Source organism: Phoxinus phoxinus (assembly GCF_949152265.1).
Source record: "Phoxinus phoxinus genome assembly, chromosome: 6".
NCBI lineage: Eukaryota > Metazoa > Chordata > Actinopteri > Cypriniformes > Leuciscidae > Phoxinus > Phoxinus phoxinus.
This window is the reverse complement of record NC_136881.1, coordinates 2782488-2810319: the sequence shown is the minus strand read 5'-3', so window position 1 is coordinate 2810319 and position 27832 is coordinate 2782488. Positions and strand designations below refer to the sequence as shown.

The following is a 27832-nucleotide window of genomic DNA, read 5'->3' as shown; positions in this document are numbered from 1 at the left end:
CTGGCAAATCCGCCGTTATAATAGCAATCCGCCGCGGAACAAGCGTGCCGGCTCTTAAGGGGAATGTGAGAAGACGCTCTGATTGGTTTATTTAACGTTACGCCCAAACCACACCTATGAGTAATGAAGCTACTTCAGACCAACACATTTTAGATTTGCGTCGGGCGCAAGAGTCGTTTATCCCGCCGGTATAATAGCAACAGCGCCCACAGATCGTTACAATGGGGCCCTAGATGTCTCGTCCGCGCTGCTGGCCAATAGAGGTCGACGTCCGCACCTGGTGGCCATCTTGCCACAGTCAGCTCGCTCACTCGTAACATTGTGTTTTAATGGTGCATGTACTTTTTAAATAACCATAACTTGCTCAATTTTCTACCGATTTTCAAACGGGTTGGTTTGTTATAAACGTCAGAGATGTAGTTATGACACTGCATACTTATGAATAATTATAATATTATATATTTCAACATGTTCAAACATCCAGAATTATAGCCACGTTAATAACGTTTGTAAGAAACCAAACCGTTTGTAAATCCGTCAAGATTTCAGCGAGATAAGAGTATTTGTGTTCGTGCATATCACTCGCCTTACATCAGGAACCACAGAGCCCGCCAGAAAGCTTGCCTGTGACAAGATGGCCGCCGGCCCGGGTGATGATGTTAGAGACTCCGCCGTAAGACATCTAGCCTTTATTATGTATTTCTATGGGCGTCGCAACACCACGCTTCAGTCGTGTTGCAAAAGTGGATCCTTTCTCCTTATTGAAGATTGGAAGCATCATGAGTGTCGAAAACAGCGGCATTTTGTGGCAGGTCAAATTTATAGCAGCCATAAACCCGAGTGCACAGGGCCGTTGTTTTATCTATTAGCACAAATAAAAACCTGACAATGCTAAATATACATTTCTATTTAAAATAATTGCTGACTGTTCTTTTAAACTTTTTATTCATCAACGAACCCTGAAAAAAGTATCACAGTTGAGGTTCCAAAAAAAAAAGCATCAGCACAACTGTGATCAGCAGTGTTGTTATACGGCCACTAGATGGCGACATTAACCGCGGGACGTCTGAAGCCTCGCCCATTGCTTTCGGTTTCGTTTTGTTCTTCCTCTACTCTACACATGCTCAGTCCTTTCTTTCCTGGCGTCTCGTCGGGCGTGACCCTGGATACTTTCTGCGCAAAATATAGCAGTAGAAGGCATTAAAAGTGTACTTTGTATAAAGATGTTACTTCGTAGATACTTTGTGATCGCCATCTGCGGAGTGTTGATCGCCTCCGGAGCAGTGTCAGGTAACAGTTACGCGATGCTACCGTTAGCATTCGAGCAATGATAGCACACAGAAAAACGTTCTTGGCCTCATCAAGCAGTTTAGTTTTACAATATATTATAATATTGTAGGCCAATTTACGAATACCAAATGTTGCGGTGTATTTTAGATAACCAAAGTCAATGCGTGGCCTAGTTATGTTTACGTTATTATTGTTTTAGTTAGCAGCTAACTTATTAGCCACAGGCTAAGGCCTAACGTTACACCCATACAAAAGGCGTGTCGTTTATAGTTTATATTATGGTTACTTTAGTATATCACGATAATAGTTATATTTATATATTGTGTTCTCAACATGTATTTCATCTATATTACATATTTCGATTCCATAATATGCCCAAACAGTAAGTTTTTCTCGACTTGAAGCGATCGCCGGAAACTAGCGTTAGCCCGGAGACTCTTTGAGAAAATGGGTGTGATGCTTTTCTCTTGCAATGCAACTTTGACATAATTAAGATTCCTGTTAGATTAATTTTCACACACATGTGCTACTCTCTTGGATACTTATCTGTAAACATAATCTTTCTCCAAACAATTGTATAATTTGGAATAACAGGCACATAACATTTAGACATAAAACTTTTTTTTTTAAAAGGGGTGATAATGTTAAACAGTTATTTCTTTATTTATTTAATGAAAATGGTCCCCTGTATACCAACATAGAATTTGTTCACATGTATAATATTCCAAGAATCCCTAAATAATATTGTATAGTGTTTGATGCAATACCATCCGGTTTAAAATGTTTGTTTAAAGGAAATGTGAATAAGGAGAGTGTGAGTCTTAGACCTGATATTGCAATTAAAGGATTTATTATTATTATTATTACTGATAGTAGATGGAATAATTACTTTATTAGGAAGTTACTTATAACATAATACAGCCCAATATTTTTGCAAAACATATTTGCAATCTAAATCTGAGTGGAAATATGTATGGTTGCCTAAAAAATATTGCATGAAAAATAAGGTGGGATAAGTACATTTTAAAATACTAACTGTACCCTGTTAAAACACTTTTTCTTAGCTTTTTTACTGATAAGTGAATTGTGTTAATTGTGATTTATGTGGGACTGACAAAGAAAATGTCCTCTTATTTTTAACTGCATTTATAGCAGAATGTTTTGTATCGACTTCCTCGGTAAAAGCTTAGGCATGAAAGTTTATTTTTTCTGAAAAAAAATGTATTTTTTTATTTGAGTAGACAAAGAATACAACCAAATATGGCCTTTATTGTTAATCTTTGTTTGATTATGTGGAAATGCCATATACATAAACAGAAATGGGCTAAAAGGAAAACAAAAATAGATATGAAACATTAAATTTAGTTACTACTTGGGTTGAAAAATAGTAAAGCAAAACGCACTAGGTCTCAATGTGTAGCTTTTACATTATTTGTATGATGATCTCATTAATTTTTCTTTTTCTGTTATTGTTTGTTTTTTCTTTTTTGTGTTTATATGTATATAATATTTGCTTTTTGAATGTTGACTAACATACTCTCTCATTTTTAATTATTAGGTCAAGAGGTGATGAAAGCAGTGGGTGATGAAGTTTCTTTTAAACTAGACACAATTGTTCCTCCTTTCACCAGCATCACGTGGAAACACATAAAAGATGCTGTAACTGTTAAGGCGATTGAATGGGAAGACGGAGAAGCTACTTCAACCCCGAATCCGAGATTCAAAGACATCACGACTCTTGATGTGAAGACTGGACAAATCACTATTACTAAACTAACACTCGAACATAGTGGAGTTTATACCATTGACATCAGCGGTAAAGAGCAGACACAAAGATTCACCTTGACCGTTATGAGTGAGTGGATATTAATTATTGAATTACTTTAAAAGCCTTATTTTATTATATTATATTATATTATATTATAATAAGATTTTATTTTTGTGATAGCATAAGAAGTGTTACTTTGTTCCATATTTTAAAAAATAATTATTATTTGTTTAAAGGCTAAATCAAATTGAAATGTAACAACAACAATTATTATTATTTTGCTGACAAAAATAAAAGTATGTGTGGCAGTACCATGGTATTCTGTGATGTTTCTTGGAATACTATAGAAATACCATGACATGTGACTAGTAACATGGTGAACTGAATTATTACCATAACTATACTTGGAAATATCTTGGATTACAATGGATTTCAGTACTTTCCATTAATCATGGAACAGTGATGGTATCTGATTCTTATATCTTTGTACTTTGTACAATGGTACTGATATAAAGCACTATTACTGTACTTTACCATGGTACATGTCCAGTTGAACAATTTAGTACAATGGTAAAAAAAATTAAGTGATAGTTTTGTATTAAAAAAAACATTCACACTTTGTCCAAGGCTAGTGTAGTTGTTTTTAATCATATTTAGTTTTTTTCTGTGTTCATTGACTTTTTCATTGTTTCTTTCACAGAGCCGGTCCCCAAACCTGAGATTAAAATAGAGCAGAGTAGTAGCCCTGGTGTTGTGTATTTAAGATGCGAGTACGATGATAAAATCATCTGGAAGAATTCTACTGGAGAAATACTGGCGGGTGCGAAAATTACGAAAGGAGAGTCTCTTACAGTAAAAAAAAATGGAAATCCAGAAAACTTCTACACTTGTACACTAGAGAACGCTGCAAGTAGGAAGACCAGTGAACGTGTCTATGAGACAGATCTGTTTAAAGGTAAGACTGCAATTTACTTCAACACAACTTATTATAGAGCAAAGTGCTGAGGTGCTGAGATGTTCCTTCTAGGGATGGGCATTTCGAGCAAAAATAATATTAGAAGATCGCTGGGTATAATTCGATTATTATTCGAAAATCGCATCCCTCCCCCACATGCACACACACACACATGCATGTATAGGCTACACACCAGAGCATGTGAGCGGAACGGTGTGACGCTTAAATGTCACATGGCATGAATTATTTTAATATTTTATAATGTTTCCTGGGTTGCCCTTATAAGGTTAGTATGTTTTTTTTAGTTCAAAAATTGTCATAATTTAGAAATAAAAGTCATTTTTGCTAGCCTGATTTTAGCCTCTAATTTGAACGCTCTGTTTGAAGGGGCGTGTCTGCTGTGAGACCGCAGTGTAAACGCCCACTGTGATTGGCTGACATGCTTGCATATGAAATAGCCAGCATTACATGTGGAACTCTCTCGAAAACTTTTACTATTACAGCTATTATAAATTTTTACTAGCTATTGAGATTAAAGGGATAGTTCACCCAAAAATGAAAATTCTGTCAGTAATCACTCTCCCTCATGTTGTTCCAACCCCGTAAGACTTTCCTTCATCTTCTGAAACACAAATCAAGATTTTTTTCTATGAAACCTGAGAGCTGTCTCACTCCTCTATAGCCATCTTAAGGGATTGAAACTTGCCGGCCCAGAAAGTTATTAAAGACATCATTAAAATAGTCCAAGTGACTACAGTGGCTCAACCATATGTTTATCAAGCGACGAGAATACTTTTTGTGCGCAAAAAACAAACAAAACTAACGACTTTATTCCACTATTATATTCTCTGTGGGCCTGAGTGTGTTTACGTAGTATATCTGCACAGCGCTTCTGTTTCACGTCACACACATCACACACATGACCAGCGTCGGCCAATAGTGAGCCTATGTGGTGACGTGCAACACAGACGTGCTGCGCAGATATACTACGTCTCGTCTTCACTGGATGATGATGAAGTATCCATGTTTTCTCAGCTGTCGGAGCGAAAGTTTTGAAATGTTGAAGCTCTGAACGTCGCAAATTCGCGTCGCGGCTGATGTGAATGGTTTTGACGCAAACTATTCGCACGCGAACTATCTGGTTTTTCGTTACGCGTCCGGTGTGAAAGGGCCTTTACACACCAGAAATTCACATTACCCACCGGTTCTTCAGAGGCTCGGATGAAGGAACTAAAAAAAATACTTTTGTGTTAATTTGTACATCCAAACACTGAGCAACTCCCATGCTTCGCTCGTTTGCAAGCCTGATGTCTCTAGAGGAAAAAACAATATCGCGCTCGCGTTGCTCATTTTCTCATGGGCGGGCAAAGCAGAGAAAGGGGAGGTAATCTTTCCCCGTATGACGACATATAGGGAAGATTCCAGATTCGCCCGTCTTCAAGCTTTCATTTTCTCAAAAGCGGAGCAGGATTGGTTTACATCTATCAAAATGTCTAGCCACTGGGGATCTCTGTTGATTATATGAAAAGGGAACCTCATGACATGAGTAAAAAAGGGAAACATTTGGAGTAGGGCTGTCACTTTTGTGAAAAAATCCTTTTCGATTTTCGAGACATAAGTGTTCATTGAATCGATTGTAAAATCGATTTTCCATGTCTAAAGACGTTTCCATTTTCAACGCCAAATATAGGCCAATCCACGGACAACTAACAGGCATTAGGACGAACGTAAAGAGGGCGCTTGAGACGCACAATATTTCTGATGATTTATTGGCATGAAATTTCGTGTACAATTACAAACAGGAGTGTAACATTCTCGAAAAGCAGAGTGGACTGCCATAACATCAATGAAAAACATTACTGCAGGTGTGTTTATCAGAACCTGCAGTTGCTGTGTGATGTGCGTTCGCTGCGGGCGTATCGTGAGAGAAAGCGCCTTTCAGACAGGGCACGCCATTCGCGGCGCTATGAGACCCATTCATTTCAATGGCTTGCGAGACAAATAACGAAAAGTTTTGTGAAAGCAGCTCTTTTGTTTTTACCTCCAAAACACACCAACAATTGGTCAGATCTATTACATTGGACTGTGTGCGGTTCAATGGCTGAGCCATTCAATAGGCTACAGATAGGCTCAATAGGCTACGCCGCGGTCAAAGTTCAATCGCGCAAATCGCGTTGTATCTGAAGCGCAACGCTGAACCCAGCGGCCAGCGCCGCGCATTCTGCGTCCTGAAAGCCGTTAAAATCGATTCCCTATTTTAATTTTCGAAACTTGTGTTGGTTGGTCCGATCGATTGTGCAATCGATTTTTTGAACAAAAAGTGACAGCTCTAATTTGGAGTAGGTCAGACAGGATTTTAACCACTTAATTAAAGGGCCCCTATTATGATATTTTAAAGTTTCCTAATGTTGTTTTGGAGTCTCCTACATAGGTTTACATGCATCAAAGGTAAAAAAAAACTGTTTAATTTTCTCATAATATACATTTGCACATCACCACATTTTCAATGATTCTCAAACGACTCGCTAAATGAATCAATCTCTCTAAATCCCTCCTTTCCGCGAGCTGCTCTGCTCTGATTGGCCAGACAGCTCAGTCTGTTGTGATTGGTTTACCACGTACAGCAGGAGTCAAAAACAAATTCTCCCTTTGCCATAACAACATCAGCTCTGCATGTCCTGAGGCTTCCTACACCGTAAACTAAACACAGTAACGAACAATGACGTCGATTTGACCATATCAATGCGAGCGCGATGATGAAACACTAGAAGAAACATTGGTAAAACAAATCTTGCTCCATGCTTAATCTTTCCTCAAAGTAGTGAAAACGACAGACAATCTGCATTAATAGACACAGTTTTATGTAATGATGGCCCACAGCTGATTAGCAGAAGTATTTCAGTTAGACAGTGATAACATGAGTTAGCCAGTTAGCAGGAGACCTACATAATGTAAAACTCAAAACCTCAGGCTGCTGTGATTGGTCTACCGCATACAGTGCCTGTTTTGGAAGCTAACGTCTGTTACCATAACGTAATAATGAAAAAATTAGCTTTCAGTAAGATTTTGATTGGCCACAGTACCAAACACAATGCGCTCATTTTTGACCACAAACAATACAAGTGTGACTTTTTTTTCAGGACCATATAAACTGTAGGACTAGATGACTACGATGTTGCAAAATTTCTGTTTAAACATTAATGAAATTAGTTTTTGCTTGCGCACATATTACTTCTACTTATTTACTTGTAAATAAGGGCCTTATTTATATGTAGCTATTTCTCCATCATTGCAGATTACAGTATTGGTAGCATACTCATACATTTCTCGATTTTAATTGATTCTTATTTTGATGACCCCATATCGATTTTTAAATACCAAGAATAGATCTTTCAGTCTATGATGTTTTGTAGCATCCAATAAATCTCAGGCGTAGAAACATAATTATATCATTAGTTATTTTTTATAATGTTATTATAAAAACTTAATTTAAATGTTTGTATACAAATATTTTTTTTTTTTTCTTTCCTTGAGAAAAATGTACGTGTACTGTATATGATATGTATCCAAATTAATTTAATAGTCAAGTCATTTATATAGCGGTTTTAACAATGTAGATTGTTTCAAAGCGGCTTTACAGAGATAAATGGATAATTTAAGGTAGCAGATTGATTTGGCTTTATAGCGGTTCTTGAATAAAGTTATTTTCCAGCTAAAGTTAGTTTTGATTGATTCACTTCCGTCGCAATGATCATTAGTTATTAAATTAGGGGCCGCTAAGACGACAGCGTTCTCTCTACACAGACTTTAAACTGAACCTGTGAGAAACGCTGATGACGCTCACGTGCGCATCAATAATTAATTCTATAGGTATGTGTGTTTGAATATATGTGCGCAGGTTTGTAATTCCCTACAAACCAAGCCTAAACAAACTACTTGTCCTGCCTATAAATTTTGATACAGAATTTTATTTTATTTTATCACGTCGGGGTAGATGCGCGAACCGAATTTTCCCACAACGCTTTATCTGTAGAGTGGTAAAGGGATCCTCCATAGGGAGAGGCTAGTTGGCACTTCAGCACTGCGTTGTCATCGGGTCCATGCGAAGGTCCTTCCTCAGATCTGGATCCGGCAGGATAAAGCCTCAATTTAAACAAAGACACTAAAATTAGCGTAGATGCCATTCTTCTTATGATGTAACGAGGATTTAAGGGAAGTGCTCCCAGTTCTGGCTGACCTAATCTATGCAGCCTAACATTAATAGACTCTAAAGCTTTGTTAAAGATTTATTTTAAACACAAAATAAATGTATCTCAATTCTCAATACCCAGCCCTGCTCTGTCCCACTGTCAAAATTAGCACAAAACCTCATGGCTGTGTCATATCTTCATCACACACTGGATAGATACTTTTACAAACATTATGGGTTTTATGCAAGTTACATAAGTTAGGTCATGTAAGTGTATTTTGTAATGTGCCAACTGTAGTCTTTATTACAGAACTGTAACATCTTTCATTCAGCAATTGAAGCTAATGTTCTGTTTCTTCAGATGAATCAAGCGGCGGATCTTCGGCGGTGATTATTGTCATCTGCATCATCCTAGTCCTCCTACTCAACAGCATCATTTGCGCCGTCTTTTGGTATAAACGCAATGAAAAATTTCAAAGTAAGTATCCTTTTGTGTTTGATCTTTTAGAATACGAGTATTTTGCTTAAGCTATTTTTATGAGACAGAAGTGTATTTGTTTATGCTATGATTATATAAAAAAATAAAGCTCAAGAGATTATTTTTGTAGTTTATTGCGAAAGACAAATTAAGCATAGTTTTTGCACTAATAGTGGTGTTAATGCAGGAAAATAGAACAGCAAGTGTTTGTCTGGAGTTTTATCCCTGTTTTACCAATGGCATTCTTAGGAATCTCTTTTGTACTGTGTGTCTGTTACTCATGTTCAGTCAGTGCTAGCAAAATGTTTTAATTGTTTCAAAGTGTACAGTCAACAATACTTTGATTTTTTTTAGTCTTCTTATTGATCAGGTTGTAATCATATTTGTTTGTTTTTTTTTTACACCAGAATTTGTTGTTGCCACATTTCCCTGTATCAAAGGTGAGTTTATGATTGTGATTTTATTCTAAAAAATGATTCCGTACCAGGCTAGCCAATGCTATAAAAATACTTGATATAGGTAATTTAATGTACATTTAATTTCTTTAAACAATTATTTGACCATTTTAAAACATCAGATTGCAAACATATTCTTAAATGACTGAGCATCATTATTATTTTAATAGGCTCTATGAACGATCGCTTCTGCGTTTTCTCCCCTCTAGCGATGACCCTTTTGATGGATTGTTTGTTATTTTGAGCAATAAGTTAGTAATAGCTTTTGGATATTTAACATATTCATATCAATCTGCCCCGTGAAGTTTTCCTTAACAAAGCCTCAAAGGAAATCATAGGCTACATGTTATTTAGGCTTATTCAAGTTCAGCATTTTAAGGGCCAGATGCATAATTAGCATATAATTATATATATATAAATTAGCATAAGAGCTCTATAATACAGCAAAAGTGCCGATGGGAGTGAAAAGTTCTGAGCGTGATCTACTGACAACGCGCAAATTAAAGAACACAGACGTAACCGGATCATTTTCATAACGACCAACGCAATCTATCAAGAGCAGAGAAAATTAGCGTCTAGTTTAAGACATGCTTTTTTTGGGCGGTAAATAATGCCGCAAATACCAGTAAATTGACAAGCACAAATCTTAGTAAATCTCTTAATACAGACATTCAAAAAATATCTATGGTATATTCTCAGTAAAGCTAGTGTGATTATGATTTGTTCTGAAGTTGTTTTTAATAATATTCATAAATCAATACTAAATGAGTTAATCCAGGTAGTTTAATCGATAGTTGAGCACCAAGGCATCAGTTCGCTTCCAACTTTTTAGGACTGTCAGCATAATAGAAAAGAGAGTTGTATTTAATTGTATGACTGATTGTTTTATTCATTGTTTAAACATCAAGGTCCCGAAACGGAAGACAAAGGCGGCAATGGTAAGATTATAAACAAATTGTTGGTTTCTCATAGAGAAATAATTTTCAGTATCAGTATTTCTTTACATAGATGGACAAAACAATTTTACTTGTTATATTAACAGTGGTTTGTTTTCTTTGTCAATTACAATTCTACTGCATGTTCTCTAAAAAGTAAATAATATCATCACATTATGATAATAAAAAAAAAAGACACTGGAAAAATGTTGACATAAGCACAGCGATGTTTATAATTCCTTAATCTGCATTCTCTGAATCTGATGTGATTTTTGACCTTAGGGGTTAAAGTGCAATCAGAAACAAGCCAAATAGACAGGATGGCAGGCCCTGAAAATGTAACATAACATACCATAACGTAACATAACATAAAATGGGTGGATTGGGATTTGGGGGATGTAAAAAAAAAAAAAAAAAAAACTGCATCACAATAAGTGTATTGTGATTGTCAAAACATTTGGTAACTAAACAGAATTTTATTAAGTTTAGTGACAACACAATGTTTACATGGTACAATGACTGGTATGCTACTGTTTTTATTATTGCTTGACATAAATTTCAATATTTCAATTAAATTAAATTCTTGTGATTCGATTCTGATCTTGATTCAATATCAATTTCTTTTGGATAAATATTAGGTACAGTAGATACGTTAATGTGTTATGTAAATGTTTTCCCCAAAAAAAACCTCACCTAATGAATCTCAAATTAAATATAATGTGTTTTTTATAATAACGTTATAATATTTTAATAATATAGGTAAAAATATAATAAATATGTAATATAGTTATCATATTTAGCAAAATTCTCCTCGCTATAGCAATTTTTTAAGTCCAACTAGCGTGCTATGGTCATTAAATGGCTTTCCTGAAGTAAATGTAACGTTGCATGACTTTTCTCCAGCTGTTTATGGGCTTCTTTCCGTGGTTGAAAAACTCTGATCGATCGATTTTATTACATTTCAGTAAGTTGAACTGTATCTTTCAAATTACCTATTGATCATTCGTATTTATTTACTATTAACTAAGTTAGTAGTAAAGAGTAACAGATGATCGGTTCACGTGCCGCTTGAACTGAGATCTGTCAGCGATCTGTCACGTCACATTTACAAGCGCCAAAACTGTGTTTATTGTTTGAATTTCATAATTAAATTGACAGAATCTGAGAGCTGAGAATTTGTTTCATATCAATAGTAACCTTGTCTGTCGGTGTCCTCTTTGCTTCACAAAAGAGAAAACCGATTTTCATTCAAACAAGTCGACTTAAACTACACATTCGAGTTAATCGATAAAATCAATGTATCGCCCAGCCCTAACACCGATATAGACCCCTTTTGCGCCGACATCACAATTATGTCACGGCACTAGCTGGAGGCAAAACAAAGTGAAAACTGGAGGCGGCCAATTCGAACCAGCACAGATTCGGCTACATGAGGAGCTTAAATTATTATTATTATTATTAAATGTCATCTTGTTTTGTTGTTGGGTGCAAGAATCGACGGAGTACAGGCTCAAATTTGAAATTTTATCGCATTATGTTTTCTAAATTATTGTGATTATTTGTAAAATCATCTATGATTGTATACATTGTTGTGATTGATTGTGATAGTCTTTTTGAAAAACCTGGGGCCTATACCATGAAGCCGGTTTAGGTGGCTAGCCAGCTATGTTTCAGCTTAGTTTCCGCCAACCCTGGGTTTTAGGTACTATGAAAGTAGCTCGGCTTTAATCGGTGTTCGTTGCCATGGTGTCTTACGCTGCACGGCTAGCCTGCTCCGGGGCAGGTTAAGTTCTGGATTCGAGATTCAGACTGAAGTTTGACCAATCAGCTGTGAGCAAAGAAACATATAGGTGACGTAACTAATTCCCAGTGTTTGTTGCAATGGCTTTACATTTTCTTCCAAATCCTGTGGACATCTCAGCGCAAATTGTTAGACGAGCACATCGTAGAGAGAGTTTTTAGCCAGACAAAATCCCCTTGCCTTTCCTGATAGTTACTTGTATGAAAGATACAGATTTTCCGCGGAAGGAATATCTTATCTTTGCGAACTTCTTGAGCCGCACATAAAGAATAACACGTCGAATTCATTACTGTACCGCAAATGGTAGGCTAATGTGTTGTGTTTTTTTGCAAGTGGTACATACTTGCACGATCAGTGATGCACAGAATCTAGGGGTTTGTCGAACTATTCGCAAGGTGGTCCTCGCTCTGCAGGAGTAGTTTCATTAATAATGTTCCCCGGACCTCGACCATGTCCATAAAAGAGGTCTTTTATAAAATTGCTGGTAAGATATATTGATAGGGTGACATCACATGAACACATTTTTTTTCTTTCAAAAAGCTAATTTCACAAATGTACTACAGTACATGTTGAGAATTATTTTAAATCTTTTTTATTATTATTCAGTTAATCTTATGATAGGATTCCCTATAGAGTCATTGGAGCGACATTTATTGGAACATGAGGCAGATTATGTTAAAGGGGTCATGACATGTTTTTTTTTATTTTATTATTATGTTCCCTTAGGTGCAATTATAGTATTACTATAGTTTTTTTTACAAAAAACTTTTAAAATGTAGTGATTTATGACCTTTTCCCACCCTGTTTCTCATCCTCTGATTCAAACAGTCTGTTTGGGGGGTGTTTCCCCTTTAAGAGTTCAGTGTTAACGCCCACTGATATGATTGGCTAACGTCAGTGCCTGTGCATCAATTATTAACGCCCCCAGCCAGAACATTTGCGGATTCGGCGCAACTGTTTAATAGCGGGTGATGCATGCGAAGCGATGGCTCTTGCAATGATAAAACCTTATTATGTTTGAGCCGGAATCAGAGGAAAATGAACCATCACCACAACAACGAAGACTGGATCAGCTCGTGTCCACATGGAAAGTGAAACTATTTTGAATCAATAAAAAAAAATGAACCCGAGACACTTGAAAACGGATTATTGTTGCATAATTATCCTATAGCTTAATTTGCTAACAGTTTAACATTATTTAACTAATCACATGTAGGCCTACTAGAAAGGCGACATATTTTCAAGATTCTCTTATACAAATGTGTTTATATTAGCCATGGTAAAAAGTAAGTTTGCGTCGTCGTTGTTGAGCCCAGAATAGTCGGCACGGACTTATCTTTGAGCAACAGTTTTCTGGCAAAGCCAAGCATCATATTGGGATTTTTTCCTCAAAACAGTCATCCTTAAATGTATAGAACAAACGCTTAAACTAACACTGCCGTGACTGGGACGTCCGCAAAAAATAAAGTGCATCCATTTTTCCCTGACGACTGGATCTTTCAGCGTATTTAAAAAGTAGTTTAAAGTTTTAAATACATTACTTACAGTTTGCGTCGTCGATGTTGAGCCCAGAATAGTCGGCACGGACTTATCTTTGAGCAACAGTTTTCTGGCAAAGCTCAAAACAGTCATCCTTCAAATGTACAGAACAAACTCTTAAAACTAAAACTGCCGTGACTGGGACGTCCGCAAAAAATAAAGTGCATCCATTTTTCCCTGACGACTGGATCCTTCGCAGCGTATTCAAAGATGTTGTTTGTCCACAGCCAGGAACAGCACATCTGCAGCGTCGTAATTTCCCTGTACACAGACCCACTCGCTGTCCGTCGACTGAACACTTGTGAGGCGCGCAGCGCGCGGGCACGACAACGATACGAAATGAGCGCAGTTGTCTTGCGCTTAAAGCGTAACTGTCTTCTGCTGGAGGCGGTCATTATGCAAACGCTGGTACGTCACTTCGTACCGTGACGTCACTTCTTACCATGGATCCAGAACGAGCTGTATTTAGAGCTTGATTAAATAAATGATTCGTTTATAATGGGGAGGACGTCTTAAGCTATGAAACTTGCAGGACGTTTAAATGGTACAAAGACCTCTTATATACCAAAAGATCAAGGCAAATTTGGTTTCTCATGTCATGACCCCTTTAATAGAAAGTCCTTTCACAGCCTTAATGTTCAGGTAGAGATGATGTGAACATGTGAAATGATTACTTTCTGTGAGATGAATCTTTAAATTAATAGTAACATTAACAGATATAACAATGATCTACTTTCTGTGAGTCTGTGTTGTGTCAGCACTTTGAGGAAAGCAAGTTAAATTTGGTACAGTACAAAACACTTTAACCATACACAATAACCATCATGACCGTCAGACAGGGCCACAGAACCGCTTCAATGTGGCCCTCAGTAAAACCAGAGTGAAGTTAGAGATGACCTTTGGCATCCTACATTTCAACTGTCTTCGGCGCTAGAGTCACCAGATCGGGCATCACAGATAGTGTCTGCATGTGCCATTCTGCACAATTTAGCCACCATAGAAAGGAGCAAGAACCACCACAAAGCTTCTCCCTAATGAAACTGACCCGATCACACTTGACCACCCATCTGGTGCAGATGTAGATGCAATCACCATACAATATTACACGTAATAAAAGCACATTGAAACTGCAGATAGGTCTCAAACTGTTTTATTGGTTTTGTGGGATGGGGGGGGGGGAGAAAGAGAGCAAGAGAAAGTTGCATTAATAAATATTCATGCTAAATTGTTACTTGGTTAATAAGTTCACATACTGAGATCAGTTTAATCCAGCTGTTTGAACTCAAGTTCAATTATTTTTTAAATGTGGAGCCTCCTCAGCTCACAGTCAGGCTTCTTTAGTGTGCAGTCTAGCTCTATGGGCTCCTTTTGTAAAGGGTCCTGACTGAGTCTGTTTCCACCTGAAACATAATTCCACCAACATGATCATTACAAGTTTTCTGGAGGCTAATCAACTCACAAAAAGTTCCTTGACAAACACCTGTAATTTAGGTCAAGGGTTTTAAATCCTTACCTTGTTCACATTTCTTCTGAAGCCTGTTGAGGTAGAGGCTTCAGTTTCTGGGACAGGTTGTGAAAAATCCTACAATAAAGGAGATGTGTAAGGGCCAGTCCCTGTTTTATGCCATACATTCAAATGTTTGCCTTAATAAAAAGCCCAGTGCATTCACCTCAGCAACTGTCTCAGAACACAGAGAGAGTGTCTTCATCATTTCCTCCACCCTAATAAATAAAAGTAGGCCAATATAAAGCATAACTGTTGTAAAGCAGGTTATGTTTCTGGTGTTTCGTCTGCTGCATACTGACCTCTGTGTGGGAGACTGTGTGTGTGTGTGTGCTGGCTTCAACAGGGACACTGCATTTCCCTCTACTGCAGAACATACAGTCAGCCATATTTAAAACTTAAAATAGTAATGTATCGCACAGGTACCTAGTGTTACTTGCTTAGAGGAGCCAGCACCAGGGTCAGATTGTACAGCACCTGTAATCCCATCCATAATCGGCCGTCCCTTATTCCTATCAGAGCCAACTCAGTGTATTCTGGAGGAGTGGCCCTCCACCGGTTTTCTGAATTTCACTCTTTATTTCGGTTTGCCTCAAACAAGTGTTTGTGATCAAATGTTTACAAAAATAATAAAAGGTTGTGTGTAAATACTTACTACTCTACTTTGAATGATATTTTTATATTTTGTCTTTATCTGCTGCCAAGAACGTTTGGAGTTGGATCTAAAAATCAATGAATATTAATCTTTATTAGTACATGGAAATTTTTTATATATTATAAAAATATAGGCTATATTACACACACACACACACACACACACACACACACACACACACACACACACACACACACACACACACACACACACACACACACACACACACACACACACACACACACACACACACACACACACACACACACACACACACACACACACACACACACACACACACACACACACACACACACACACACACACACACACACACACACACACACACACACACACACACACACACACACACACACACACACACACACACACACACACACACACACACACACACACACACACACACACACACACACACACACACACACACACACACACACACACACACACACACACACACACACACACACACACACACACACACACACACACACACACACACACACACACACACACACACACACACACACACACACACACACACACACACACACACACACACACACACACACACACACACACACACACACACACACACACACACACACACACACACACACACACACACACACACACACACACACACACACACACACACACACACACACACACACACACACACACACACACACACACACACACACACACACACACACACACACACACACACACACACACACACACACACACACACACACACACACACACACACACACACACACACACACACACACACACACACACACACACACACACACACACACACACACACACACACACACACACACACACACACACACACACACACACACACACACACACACACACACACACACACACACACACACACACACACACACACACACACACACACACACACACACACATCGAATGATTATCTCTTGCTCCTCCGCTGGAAAAAAATATATCGCTATCGCTCTATCCATATCGAACGCGATTGGTTGTTCGGTGCCAACGTCACTTTGGTATGTGCACGCGCTCATGGAGTAATCATAGCTTAAGATCAAAACCTGAGTTGACAGAGAAAGTTGATGAGCTGCGTCATGGTACCAATAAAGCCTGATTGCATCGGTTTGGTTTTGTCAACTCAAAACTAATCCTGTAACCCCGAGTTTGTTCAGCTACCTTCATGGTACAGGCCCCAGATGTGCTCCTACAGTAGTCACATTCAAATCCAGACTCAAAACACATCTTTTTAGCTGTGCATTTAATGAATGAGCAATGTGCCACTGTTCGTCCGACTGTTTGTACTGTATTTTATTTTATTTTTTATTCTAAACTGTGAAAATTCTGGGCTGAAACCGATACCGAAAATTTAGGATGCACTTGGCCGAAAACTGAAACTGAAGCCGAAAATGGCTTCTTTTAAAAACTTTAATATATATTTGTATTGCTTAATTATTAATGGATTTGAAATGAAAAATCACAAACCAATAGAATAATCATCAAACTTTTATTAACACTAGGGATGTCAATTTTCACAAATTCCCATGCTCGATCGTCGTTTAAATTAACGATCAATTAATCGATTAATCATTAGCCTTAATACTGCAGCGTCTGCTGTATGTATGTACATGTTTGAATTTTTAAGAGAATAATGTTTATGCGTGGTTATTAAAAAAAATAAAATGAAAGTTGCTGAAATGAGACCACAAAACGCATTATAAATATGTGTTCCTAATACTTTTGACTAATGGAAGTTGTCGCTTCGAGTTCTGGCTTCAAAATTATGTGAAAAACATCCTGCCTAATCGTTCACATAAAACAATACATTGATTTAAACTTTGTAAGTTTTTTTTGTCAGAAGAGGTTTATGCGTGGGAGTGGTAATGGCCCATCAATATTAATGAGATTCAGACCCAGGGTGTGACAGACACTTCCCCAATGGCCCATCATGAGGCAAGCCTAAACAAAGAGATTCAAAGGTTTTGTTTTTCAATCTGTTTTATAGTAATTCCTCTATGTGAAGGAACTAAATGTTTAACTGAAGACACAAGTGAACATTACATGCCTGGAATTTCCAAGGTGTGTCCTGCCTTTTACCAAGCTGTCCTTAGCAAAGCACACAGATCTTGCGACCAACTGTGCAAAAAGGAATATTTCGCAAAACTGCAATGGAAACAGTTTTTGCGCTTTACATTCACCTGACTTAGAAGACGCGGTGTGTTTGGGGTCCGTTTACGCAAATAATAATAATAATTATCATCATTATTATAACATTTATTAGGCTACATATTTAGAGACGCTTTTATCCAAAAAAGGAACAAAGCAATTTGTCAAATGTCATTCATAATACGGGTTAGACAATAATAATACAGGGCTAAGATTATCACAAATAAACACAAGATTTTGACGCATATCCAAGGGTTTGTGGGGAGTGTGGCATTGCATGGCACGGAGGCGCGGGCGTGAACACTTGCATTTTCCTATCAACAGTGGAAACAACTTAAAATACTCTTATCATTTCTGGTCATACAGAAAATAATACTACATTTTTCGCAACTACTTTTATTTGTTTAAACTCACAATAACAAGAAAACATGCTTTTGTAAAATAAAATAAAACAATCAGGCACACTTTCATGATCTCCGTGAACTGGAGCGCGAAAACTGAAACAAAATATAGCCTATGTAGCTAAAGCTTGAAATGTCCACTTTAAAACGAACAAATTAGAATCGAAAGCTAATACATTCTGATTATGTAATGCGTATGAAAGGTGCATTTCTCTCTAAAAGCGCATCTGCTTAACAGCGGAGATGGAGATGTTTTTTAGCCGACTTAGAAAACAATAGTTTATTAATAATATGAATGGCTCTTCTCATTCAGCACTGCGGGAAAAATATAAATTCCAGGTTCTAATTTGGCCTTAGAAAACCAGTAAAATCGACATGTTTTCCATATTAATTTGTGAAAATATCTGTAAAATATCTGTAATAATAGTGGGTAAATATGTATTTACTCTTTCTGATTTCTGAATGTGTTGCTAAGCGCACTCCGAGTTGCAGGCGTAGGTAGTGATGAAGCTCCATTCCTTTTAAAAAAAGTTGAAGAATATTATTGTATCGTGCCATCTTCCCAACGCGCAGGTGACTGAATGATGAAACTTAACCCTTATGTGCTGTTGGGGCTGTTTTCAGCCACTATGGGGTATTTTTGAGTCTTATTTTGGCCATAACTTTCTCTGTGTTTCAGCAAATGGAATGATTTTTGGTGACAAAGCTTATTTTTACACATATTTTAGGAAAATACTTTGAAAATTTTCAAAAACTTAACAGTACACTCTGGGCAAATTCACTACCCTTTCGTTATGTTCGTGGCTGAAAACAGCCACTACTTTAAACTGCTGTAAAAATTGATCAGATAAATATTTTTTTGCCATTTTTTTGCATAAATCTATTAATCAACCTCAGTCCTGTTCAAAACTACTAAATGTTTTAAAAAAAAAATCAAGATTTTAACTCTTTAATTGCCAAATTCATAAATTATGTCACTGATTTGGGAGGGGGGAAACACAAAATTACTTATTTTCAATATAAAATGTGATTGTGGACTGGATTTTTTTTAACCTTTTATCACAGTCTTGGACATGTCAAAGATTAGAAACAACATTGGTTTTGATGCATTGTTAGTTTTTGTGCAGCATCAGATTTGAACTTTTTCTCCCTCATTTACTGTTCGTGGCTGTTTTTGCCCCATTGACTTCCATTATAACCACATTTTTTGATTGCAAAGCCATGACACCATAAAATCATGCATTTTTGATTGTTGGTGGTTTTCCCTGTTGGGAAGAGGTAAAAATTAAAATTTTTACTGTTGATAACCACGTGGCACCATTAACCCTTTAGATAGGCCTGTGCAAAAAAAAAGCTTAGTTTCTGGCTTTTACATGGAGTTATATGGAGTATAATAGCATAATAAAGTGTGTGTGTGTGTGAGTGTGTGAGTGTGTGAGTGTGTGAGTGTGTGAGTGAGTGAGTGAGTGAGTGAGAACTCACCTTGATGCGTCTGAGAAAATCAAAATATGCACCTCAGCTCTCAGAACTACATGGAGTAAACAAAAACAAAGTATGCATCTGCCTTTTGATGGTGAGAAATGCAGACTAATCAAAAACTAAGCAAGTGGATTTGAACACTTGCATGCAAGCCTGCTGGTCATTTGATGGCGAGAAGAGCAGCAAGCAACATGAGAAAGGGCTTGACTTGTAGTGAAGTTTTAGAGATGATTCTGCAGCCTGACCCCAGCGAGCTGCAGGATGTATTGTCTTCTCCCGCTGACACCACAGACTCAGGAGAGGCAGATCCTGATTTGGATGTGGTACCCTCATCCTCCTCTCTAGCTTCCACTGAAGGCGAGGAGGATTCAGAAGATCCTGGGTCTGGGTGGATTGGGAGAAATGGCGAAGTGTGGTTTTCCACCAACGCGGAGACAACTCCCTTTCTTCAGCCTGCCAGAGTCGACTCCAGGGCCGACGAGAAGATTGACCTCATTGTCAGCATGACCAACCTCCAAAACGCAGAGCTCTGCTGATTTCTTGAATCTTGAGAGGGACATGGTGGCTCTAAAAATCGCACGACCACTGCGATCATCCCACAGGCAACGTGTGGACTCCCCTCTGGACCTGTAGACACCGGCCAAAATCAGTAGCCCCATGTAGGCACGGAGATCTGTGGAGTCCACCCCGGTCCAGTTTCTCATTGTGCGGCGCCCGTAAAAAACAGATTGAACACAGAATCAATGTTCTGGACCCTTGCGATGGCATAGCGCGTCGGCCATGAAGTCACGCCTCTGGCAGGCTGAAGAAAGGGAGTTAATAATAATAATAATAATTTAATAATAATAATTTGTTACATTTATATAGCGCTTTATCTGAGACCTCAAAGCGCTTTACATAGAAGGGGGGGAATCTCCTCAACCACCACCAATGTGACGGCAGCCATATTGCGCCAGAACGCCCACCACACACCAGCTTACTGGTGGAGAGGAGACAGAGTGATGAAGCCAATTAGTATATATAGGAGGATGATTAGGAGGCCATGATGGACAGCGGCCAAGGGGGAAATTTGGCCAGGATGCCGGGGTTACACCCCTACTCTTTTTCGAAGGACATCCTGGGATTTTTTAGTGACCACAGAGAGTCAGGACCTCGGTTTAACGTCTCATCCGAAGGACGGCGCTCTTTTGGCAGTATAGTGTCCCCGTCACTACACTGGGGTGTTAGGACCCACACAGACCACAGGGTGAGCGCCCCCTGCTGGCCTCACTAACACCTCTACCAGCAGCAACCTGGTTTTTCCCAGGAGGTCTCCCATCCAGGTACTAACCAGGCTCAGCCCCGCTTAGCTTCAGTGGGCAACCAGTCTTGGGCTACAGGGTGATATGGCTGCTGGGTCGTCTCCGCGTTGGTGGAAAACCACACTTCGCCGTTTCTCCCAATCCACCCAGACCCAGGATCTTCCGAATCCTCCTCGCCTTCAGTGGAAGCTAGAGAGGTTGAGGGTGCCACATCCAAATCAGGATCTGCCTCTCCTGAGTCTGTGGTGTCAGCGGGAGAAGACAATACATCCTGCAGATCGCTGGAGGGGTAAAACTTCACTACAAGTCAAGCCCTTTCTCATGTTGCTTGCTGCTCTTCTCGCCATCAAATGACCAGCAGGCTTGCATGCAAGTGTTCAAATCCACTTGCTTAGTTTTTGTTTAGTCTGCATTTCTCACCATCAAAAGGCAGATGCATACTTTGTTTTTGTTTACTCCATGTAGTTCTGAGAGCTGAGGTGCATATTTTGATTTTCTCAGACGCATCAAGGTGAGTTCTCTCTCTCTCACACACACACACACACACACACACACACACACACACACACACACACACACACACACACACACACACACACACACACACACACACACACACACACACACTTTATTATGCTATTATACTCCATATAACTCCATGTAAAAGCCAGTAACTAAGCTTTTTTTTGCACCACGTGGTTATCAACAGTAAAAATTACAAATTTTACCTCTTCCCAACAGGGAAAACCACCAACAATCAAAAATGCATGATTTTATGGTGTCATGGCTTTGCAATCAAAAAATGTGGTTATAATGGAAGTCAATGGGGCAAAAACAGCCACGAACAGTAAATGAGGGAGAAAAAGTTAAAATCTGATGCTGCACAAAAACTATCAATGCATCAAAACCAATGATGTTTCTAATCTTTGACATGTCCAAGACTGTGATAAAAGGTAAAAAAAAAATCCAGTCCACAATCACATTTTATATTGAAAATAAGTAATTTTGTGTTTTTTTCCCTCCCAAATCAGTGACATAATTTATGAATTTGGCAATTAAAGAGTTAAAATCTTGATTTTTTAAAAAAAAAACATTTAGTAGTTTTGAACAGGACTGAGGTTGATTAATAGATTTATGCAAAAAAAATGGCAAAAAAAATATTTATCTGATAAATTTTTACAGCAGTTTAAAGTAGTGGCGGTTTTCAGCCACGAACATAACGAAAGGATGGGAATTTGAACAATGCACAAGGGTTAAAGCATTTGCTTGGGGGCGTTTACCTGTTTTGCATAGATGGCTTAACACATTATCTTGTGAATAGCGCGCTCCGTCAGTAGGCGTGAACGAATTAAAGTCAATGTGCTCGTAATGAGCTCGACTGGAATCGCTCTCTTTTCATACAGATTACAGAAGCTGAGAATATTTGTTTTTTTATATAAATTACTTCATTTGAAAGATGCGATCTCAAGCTTTATGCCCGTGGGTATGTTTGCCTGAATTTTTGCGGAGTTAAAGATCATTTTCGAACGCGTTCCAAATTGGAGGTCATTGACAGAGAGAGTGCAGAACTCGCATCATGTTAATTTTTCTTTATTTGGCAAAAAGCATAACACTTTATTTTTATTGTGAGTATACAGAAAAAAAATAGAAACTGAACAGGATCGATTGATGTTTAACACGAAAATGAAAGATCAAAATTAAGAGAGCATTTTGAGTTTATTTTGCATTGCTAAAAAAAACCACGAGCAAAACGCGCCGGCGTTTTTGGTGCTCAGAGGGTTAAACTGGATCACTTTGCTAGTTTGCTAGCGCGTTATTTAACTCAAAGAAACGTATCCTATATGAGATTAATCAGATATATTCAAAATAAACATAATATTACAAATTATTTCTGCAGAAAATGACGTGAATGCACAAGTGAACTTGAACTAAGTTACGTGCAATTCATTCAGAATGATCATGTTGTGGACGCGCTCTTCCTGGAGCAACGCGACACGGCAACTAAACTCAAATAATGCACAATGTTTTATTACAATATTGTTCTCTTTATAATGTTATGTAATATGACAGTCCTCCCAATAGTCATTAGTCGTGCAGTGCCGTTTGAGCTGCGCGTGGTGAAGCTGATCACGCGCACTACAGCGTTAATTCAAGGGACGTACAAACATCCAATTTAAGATAAATCAGATATAGATAGGCGGATATCCCGGATGGAAGGGGCGCGGTTGACATTCATTTTCGGTTGACATTTTCAGCTGGCATTTTTTGTCATGATTCTGCCTTAGTGTCCTTGATTTTCACTGGTCATAAGGCAGGATCATGACAGAATCATGTTTTGTGTACAAGCGCATGGCCAATTGTTTGGGCCATGTGCTTGTGTTGTCTCGTCATCTAGCCCCGCCCTCCTTGTTATCCTCGTTTTGTCATTATTGCTTTACCTGTCACCTGTTTTGTTATCATTAGTCTCCCTATTTAATCCCCTTGTGTTTGCTGTCCTGTGTCGGTTCATTGTTAATCATACCTGTGAGTACCTTGCGGAAAGTCTTGTTATTGTGAGTGTTTATTAGAAGTAGTGTTTGTTTGAAGTAGTGTTTGTTTATTGTCAGTCAGTCAGTCAGTCATATTTATTTATAGAGCACATTTAAAAACAACAGCTGTTGGCCAAAGTGCTGTACAACATGTAAGCAAGTATTCTAATGAGTAAACATAAAACCACAGATAAACAATACACAATACAATACATTACAATACCACTATGCCCACTTATGACCATAAGCAGCAGTAAATAAGTGGGTTTTAAGCAAAGATTTAAAATCAGTGTATGTTGGAGCTGTCTTTATGTGAGATGGCAGATTGTTCCAAAGCTGTGGAGCGGCTACTGAAAAGGCACGATCTCCTTTTAATTTTAGACGTGTTCTTGGAACAGTCAGCTGTAGACTGCTGGTTGACCTGAGATTTCTAAAAGCATTATGGTGGAATGAAAGGAGATCAGAGATGTATGGAGGAGCCAGTCCATGCAATCCCTTATAAACGAACAGTAGTGTTTTGAACTCAATACGATGTTTAACTGGCAGCCAATGGAGAGAGAACAATACTGGCGAAATATGTTCTCTTTTCCTTGTTCCTGTCAACAATCTAGCAGCAGCATTTTGGACTAGTTGAAGACGTGACAGTAGGGACTGTGAAACACCCAAGTACAGTACATTACAGTAATCTAATCTTGATGAAATAAAAGCATGTATCACGGATTCCATGTCTCTGGGTGTTAAAAATGCCTTAATTTTCGCAATATTCTTCAACTGATTAAAAACAACTTCTGACCACACCGTTGATCTGCTTGTCAAAAGTCAGAGCAGAGTCAAAAGTAACACCCAGATTGCGGACATGTGGATGGAGATTGCCAGATAAAGGTCCCAATTTACCTGCAACAACCTCTGTTAACGTAGATGAGCCAAAAATTAAAACTTCCGTCTTAGAATCGTTGAGCTGAAGGAAGTTTGCAGCCATCCACTGTTTAACGTCTCTTAAACAATCAAATAAACACTGCAAACTAGAGTCATCCTTTGGATGTAAAGGGACATAACACTGAGTATCATCTGCATAGCAGTGGTATGATACATTATACTTGCTAAAAATAGTATACAATGGAAGCATGTATAAGGAGAATAAAACAGGACCCAGAATCGAGCCCTGCGGAACCCCGTATAAAACTGGTGCACGAGATGATAGGTAATTTCCTGTCTCTACTGAAAAGGTTCGATCCTTTAAGTATGAGGCAAACCAGTTCAAAGCACATCCTTGGATCCCAATTTGCTTTAAACGATTTAGAAGAATGCCATGGTCGAGAGTGTCAAATGCCGCGCTAAGATCCAGCAGAATTAAAACAGCACATTTACCAGAGTCGACAATCAGAAATAAGTCATTTAATACTTTAAGCAGTGCAGACTCTGTACTGTGCTGTGATCTAAAACCAGATTGATATTTATCCAAAATACCATTTTCCTGTAAGAAAGAAGAAAGCTGATTGAACACAACCTTCTCCAAAACTTTTGACAAAAATGGTAATTTAGAGATGGGACGATAGTTATTCAAAACTGTTGGATCAAGATTTGGCTTTTTGAGCAGCGGCTGCACAATGGCATGTTTAAAGTAAGATGGAACTAACCCACTAAGCTACCATTGATTATTGACAGTAAGCTAGGACTAATAAAATCGAGTATATCTGATAAAAGGCGAGGATAAATAACATCCAGTGAGCAAAAGGTGAACTTCATTTGTTGAAAAATGTGTTGCAGATGACTATGAGACACTGGAGAGAACTCAGATAAATTTGTTAAAATCTGTGACTGTGTTGACTGAGGTAGGTCCAAGGAAGAAGAGTCCAAAATACATGATCTTATAGCACCAATTTTGTCGCAAAAAAACTTAAGGAAGTTTTCGCAGGCCGTAGGAGAGGGATCAGGATATAAATTAGAAATCGGATTCAACACCTTATTTATAGTATTAAATAGTATTTTCGGGCTGTGTGCGTTTTTAGCAATGAGCTCTGAAAAATATTTTGCTTTTGCAAACTTAACGACTTTTTGATATTGGATCATACAGTCTCTAACACATTCATAAGATATTTGTAATTTGTCCCTCTTCCACTTCCTTTCAGCTTTCCTCCATTTCTGTCTAATAGCCCTAGTATCGTCATTAAACCAAGGGTGTACACAACTTCTAGTTCTCTTCAGTTTAAACGGGGCAACGACATTCAGTATGCTTGAACATAACATATTGAACATATTCACTAACTCATCAAGGTTTGCTCCAAGACAGTTTGACTCAATTTCATGAGTTTTTGGGGAACTGATATAAACATCTAGGAATTTTTCAGATGTAGATGAGTTAAAAGAGCGAGCATACCGGGCTACCGGCACATAGAATGGTTCAGGACTAGGAATATCTATATTAAAAGAAATAATCTTATGATCAGACTGAAAAAAATCTTTGATAACTACGTTGCTGACTGAAAAGCCATATGATAAGATCAAGTCAAGTGTGTGCCCTTGTTTATGAGTAGGACCATGAACAGACTGTGTAAGATTAAAAGTATCAATAGTTTGAAGAAATTCTTTAACCATCGGTTTAGAAGGACAACAAACATGTATGTTAAAATCGCCCAATATCAAAATCCTATCTGCATTTGGCACAACAGAAGATAAAAAATCAGAAAATTCATCTATAAAATCCTTGTTATACTTTGGGGGTCTGTAAACTAATATACATAAAAATGAATTACAGCCATCTTTCTTAAATAGCTGTGCTTCAAAACTGGAAAACAATTCTGTAGCAGATAGACGGCATTTAAACTTGTCTCTATAAATAGTAGCTAAGCCCCCACCACGACCAACTGACCGTGTCGTATTAAAAAATGTATAGTCTTTAGGACAGACTTCAGTGAGCGGTCCAAGTTCACCGGCATTTAGCCACGTCTCAGTAATAAACAAAAAGTCAAGCCCAAGGGATAAAATGTGTTCATTAATTGTGAATGTCTTGTTTGAAATCGATCTTACATTTAGTAACGCCATCTTCACGTCCTCAGTGCAATCTGTTTCCTGATATGTGGGTTGATGGTAGCGTGTTTTAAGATTGTGTTGATGCTGCAGCGACAATGAATAATCCAATGGACGAAGGTTGCAGAAATTTGCTCCTCTTCCGCAAACACGTGATCTTCTAGACAACCTCCTTGACAGCACTGGTCGTATTTGTTCGGGATAGACGAAGTCGGGAGAGTGCTTAAAAGAGTACAAAAACCGGCCATGGTCACAGCTGGAAACCAGACCCACAAGATCCGTGTGACTCGGGCCTTCGCGCAGCGAGGCACGGAGGTCCCTCCTCACGCGTACCAACACACCGCCACGTGTTCCCCGTCTTCGATACCGTTTCTTTCTCTGGTGGTATTCGCATGCCGGTAGTCGGCATATTTCAGATGGCAGGAAGGTCGAAAAAGGAGGATCAGGAATCTTGTACCCCCTATAATTCGGATCTGAGAAGATTTCAACAGTCCTTCGTATATTGAGAAGAAACGAGCGATCATAAACAAGCGCTGTGGTAATTTTTTGTGCAGACAAGCACACAAACAAGACAAATAAACTCAACAGAGAGGACATAGACAACAGACGACGGCTTGCCGAACACACTGGCGCCATCATTTCCCGGGATTGATTGTGAAGTCATAGTTTAGTCTTGTCAGCCTACGATTCAGCCTAGTGTTAGTTTAACAGAGGATATGAAGAATTGCTGTGAAACCAGTGAATAATCAAAAAATAATCAAGATAATAATAACTAAATTAATAATTTGAAGCGGTCTCTGTAGTGATCATTGAAAATGTGGCACCTGGCCCACAAGGGAGGGGGTGGAAGTCTTTCTGTGTGGATTGTCATTCAGTTGAACTTGTTGGGAAAATTGGATCGTCAGCCTGTGATGGCACTCAAAGGCCTGGTGTTGTGGCATATGGGCTCCGTTGTTTCTCTCCTCGGTCTGGCTTTTGATCCATCCTGCCACAAAATTGCATGATGGACAGGGTCCCCGCGGATCCTTAAAAAGTATTAAAAGGTCTTAAATTCGATATTTAAAATTTAAGGCCTTAAAAAGTCTTAAATTCTTATTTTTACTTATGAAAAGTCTTATTTTTTACCTATGAAAGGTCTTAAATTTTAGATGACACTTTGACGACATATCTAAATGCTTTCCAAATGAAAACTATCTAATTAGCGTACGTATTATTTTTATTATTCTATCTTTGTGGATTTGCTTGCATGTTCACGTGACAATTCGCGTCATTTACGGCAGCGTATTAGGCAGCGTATTAGCCTGCGTCTGTCT

The 27832-nt window shown here is 38.4% G+C and overlaps 1 protein-coding gene across 2 annotated transcripts in view; it reads left to right on the top strand.

Annotated features, from left to right (window-relative positions):
* The first annotated feature begins 1096 nt into the window (after positions 1-1096).
* Positions 1097-27832, top strand: part of LOC307000975 (F-actin-monooxygenase mical1-like) — a 154512-nt gene continuing 127776 nt past the window's right edge. For both annotated transcript variants that reach the window (XM_079617018.1, XM_079617017.1), the window contains exons 1-6: positions 1097-1290; positions 2849-3145; positions 3759-4013; positions 8564-8680; positions 9088-9120; positions 10044-10073. In XM_079617018.1, the coding sequence (XP_079473144.1) occupies positions 1224-1290; positions 2849-3145; positions 3759-4013; positions 8564-8680; positions 9088-9120; positions 10044-10073 (799 nt within the window). In that variant the 5' untranslated portion in view covers positions 1097-1223. The remainder of the gene's footprint in view (positions 1291-2848; positions 3146-3758; positions 4014-8563; positions 8681-9087; positions 9121-10043; positions 10074-27832) is intronic.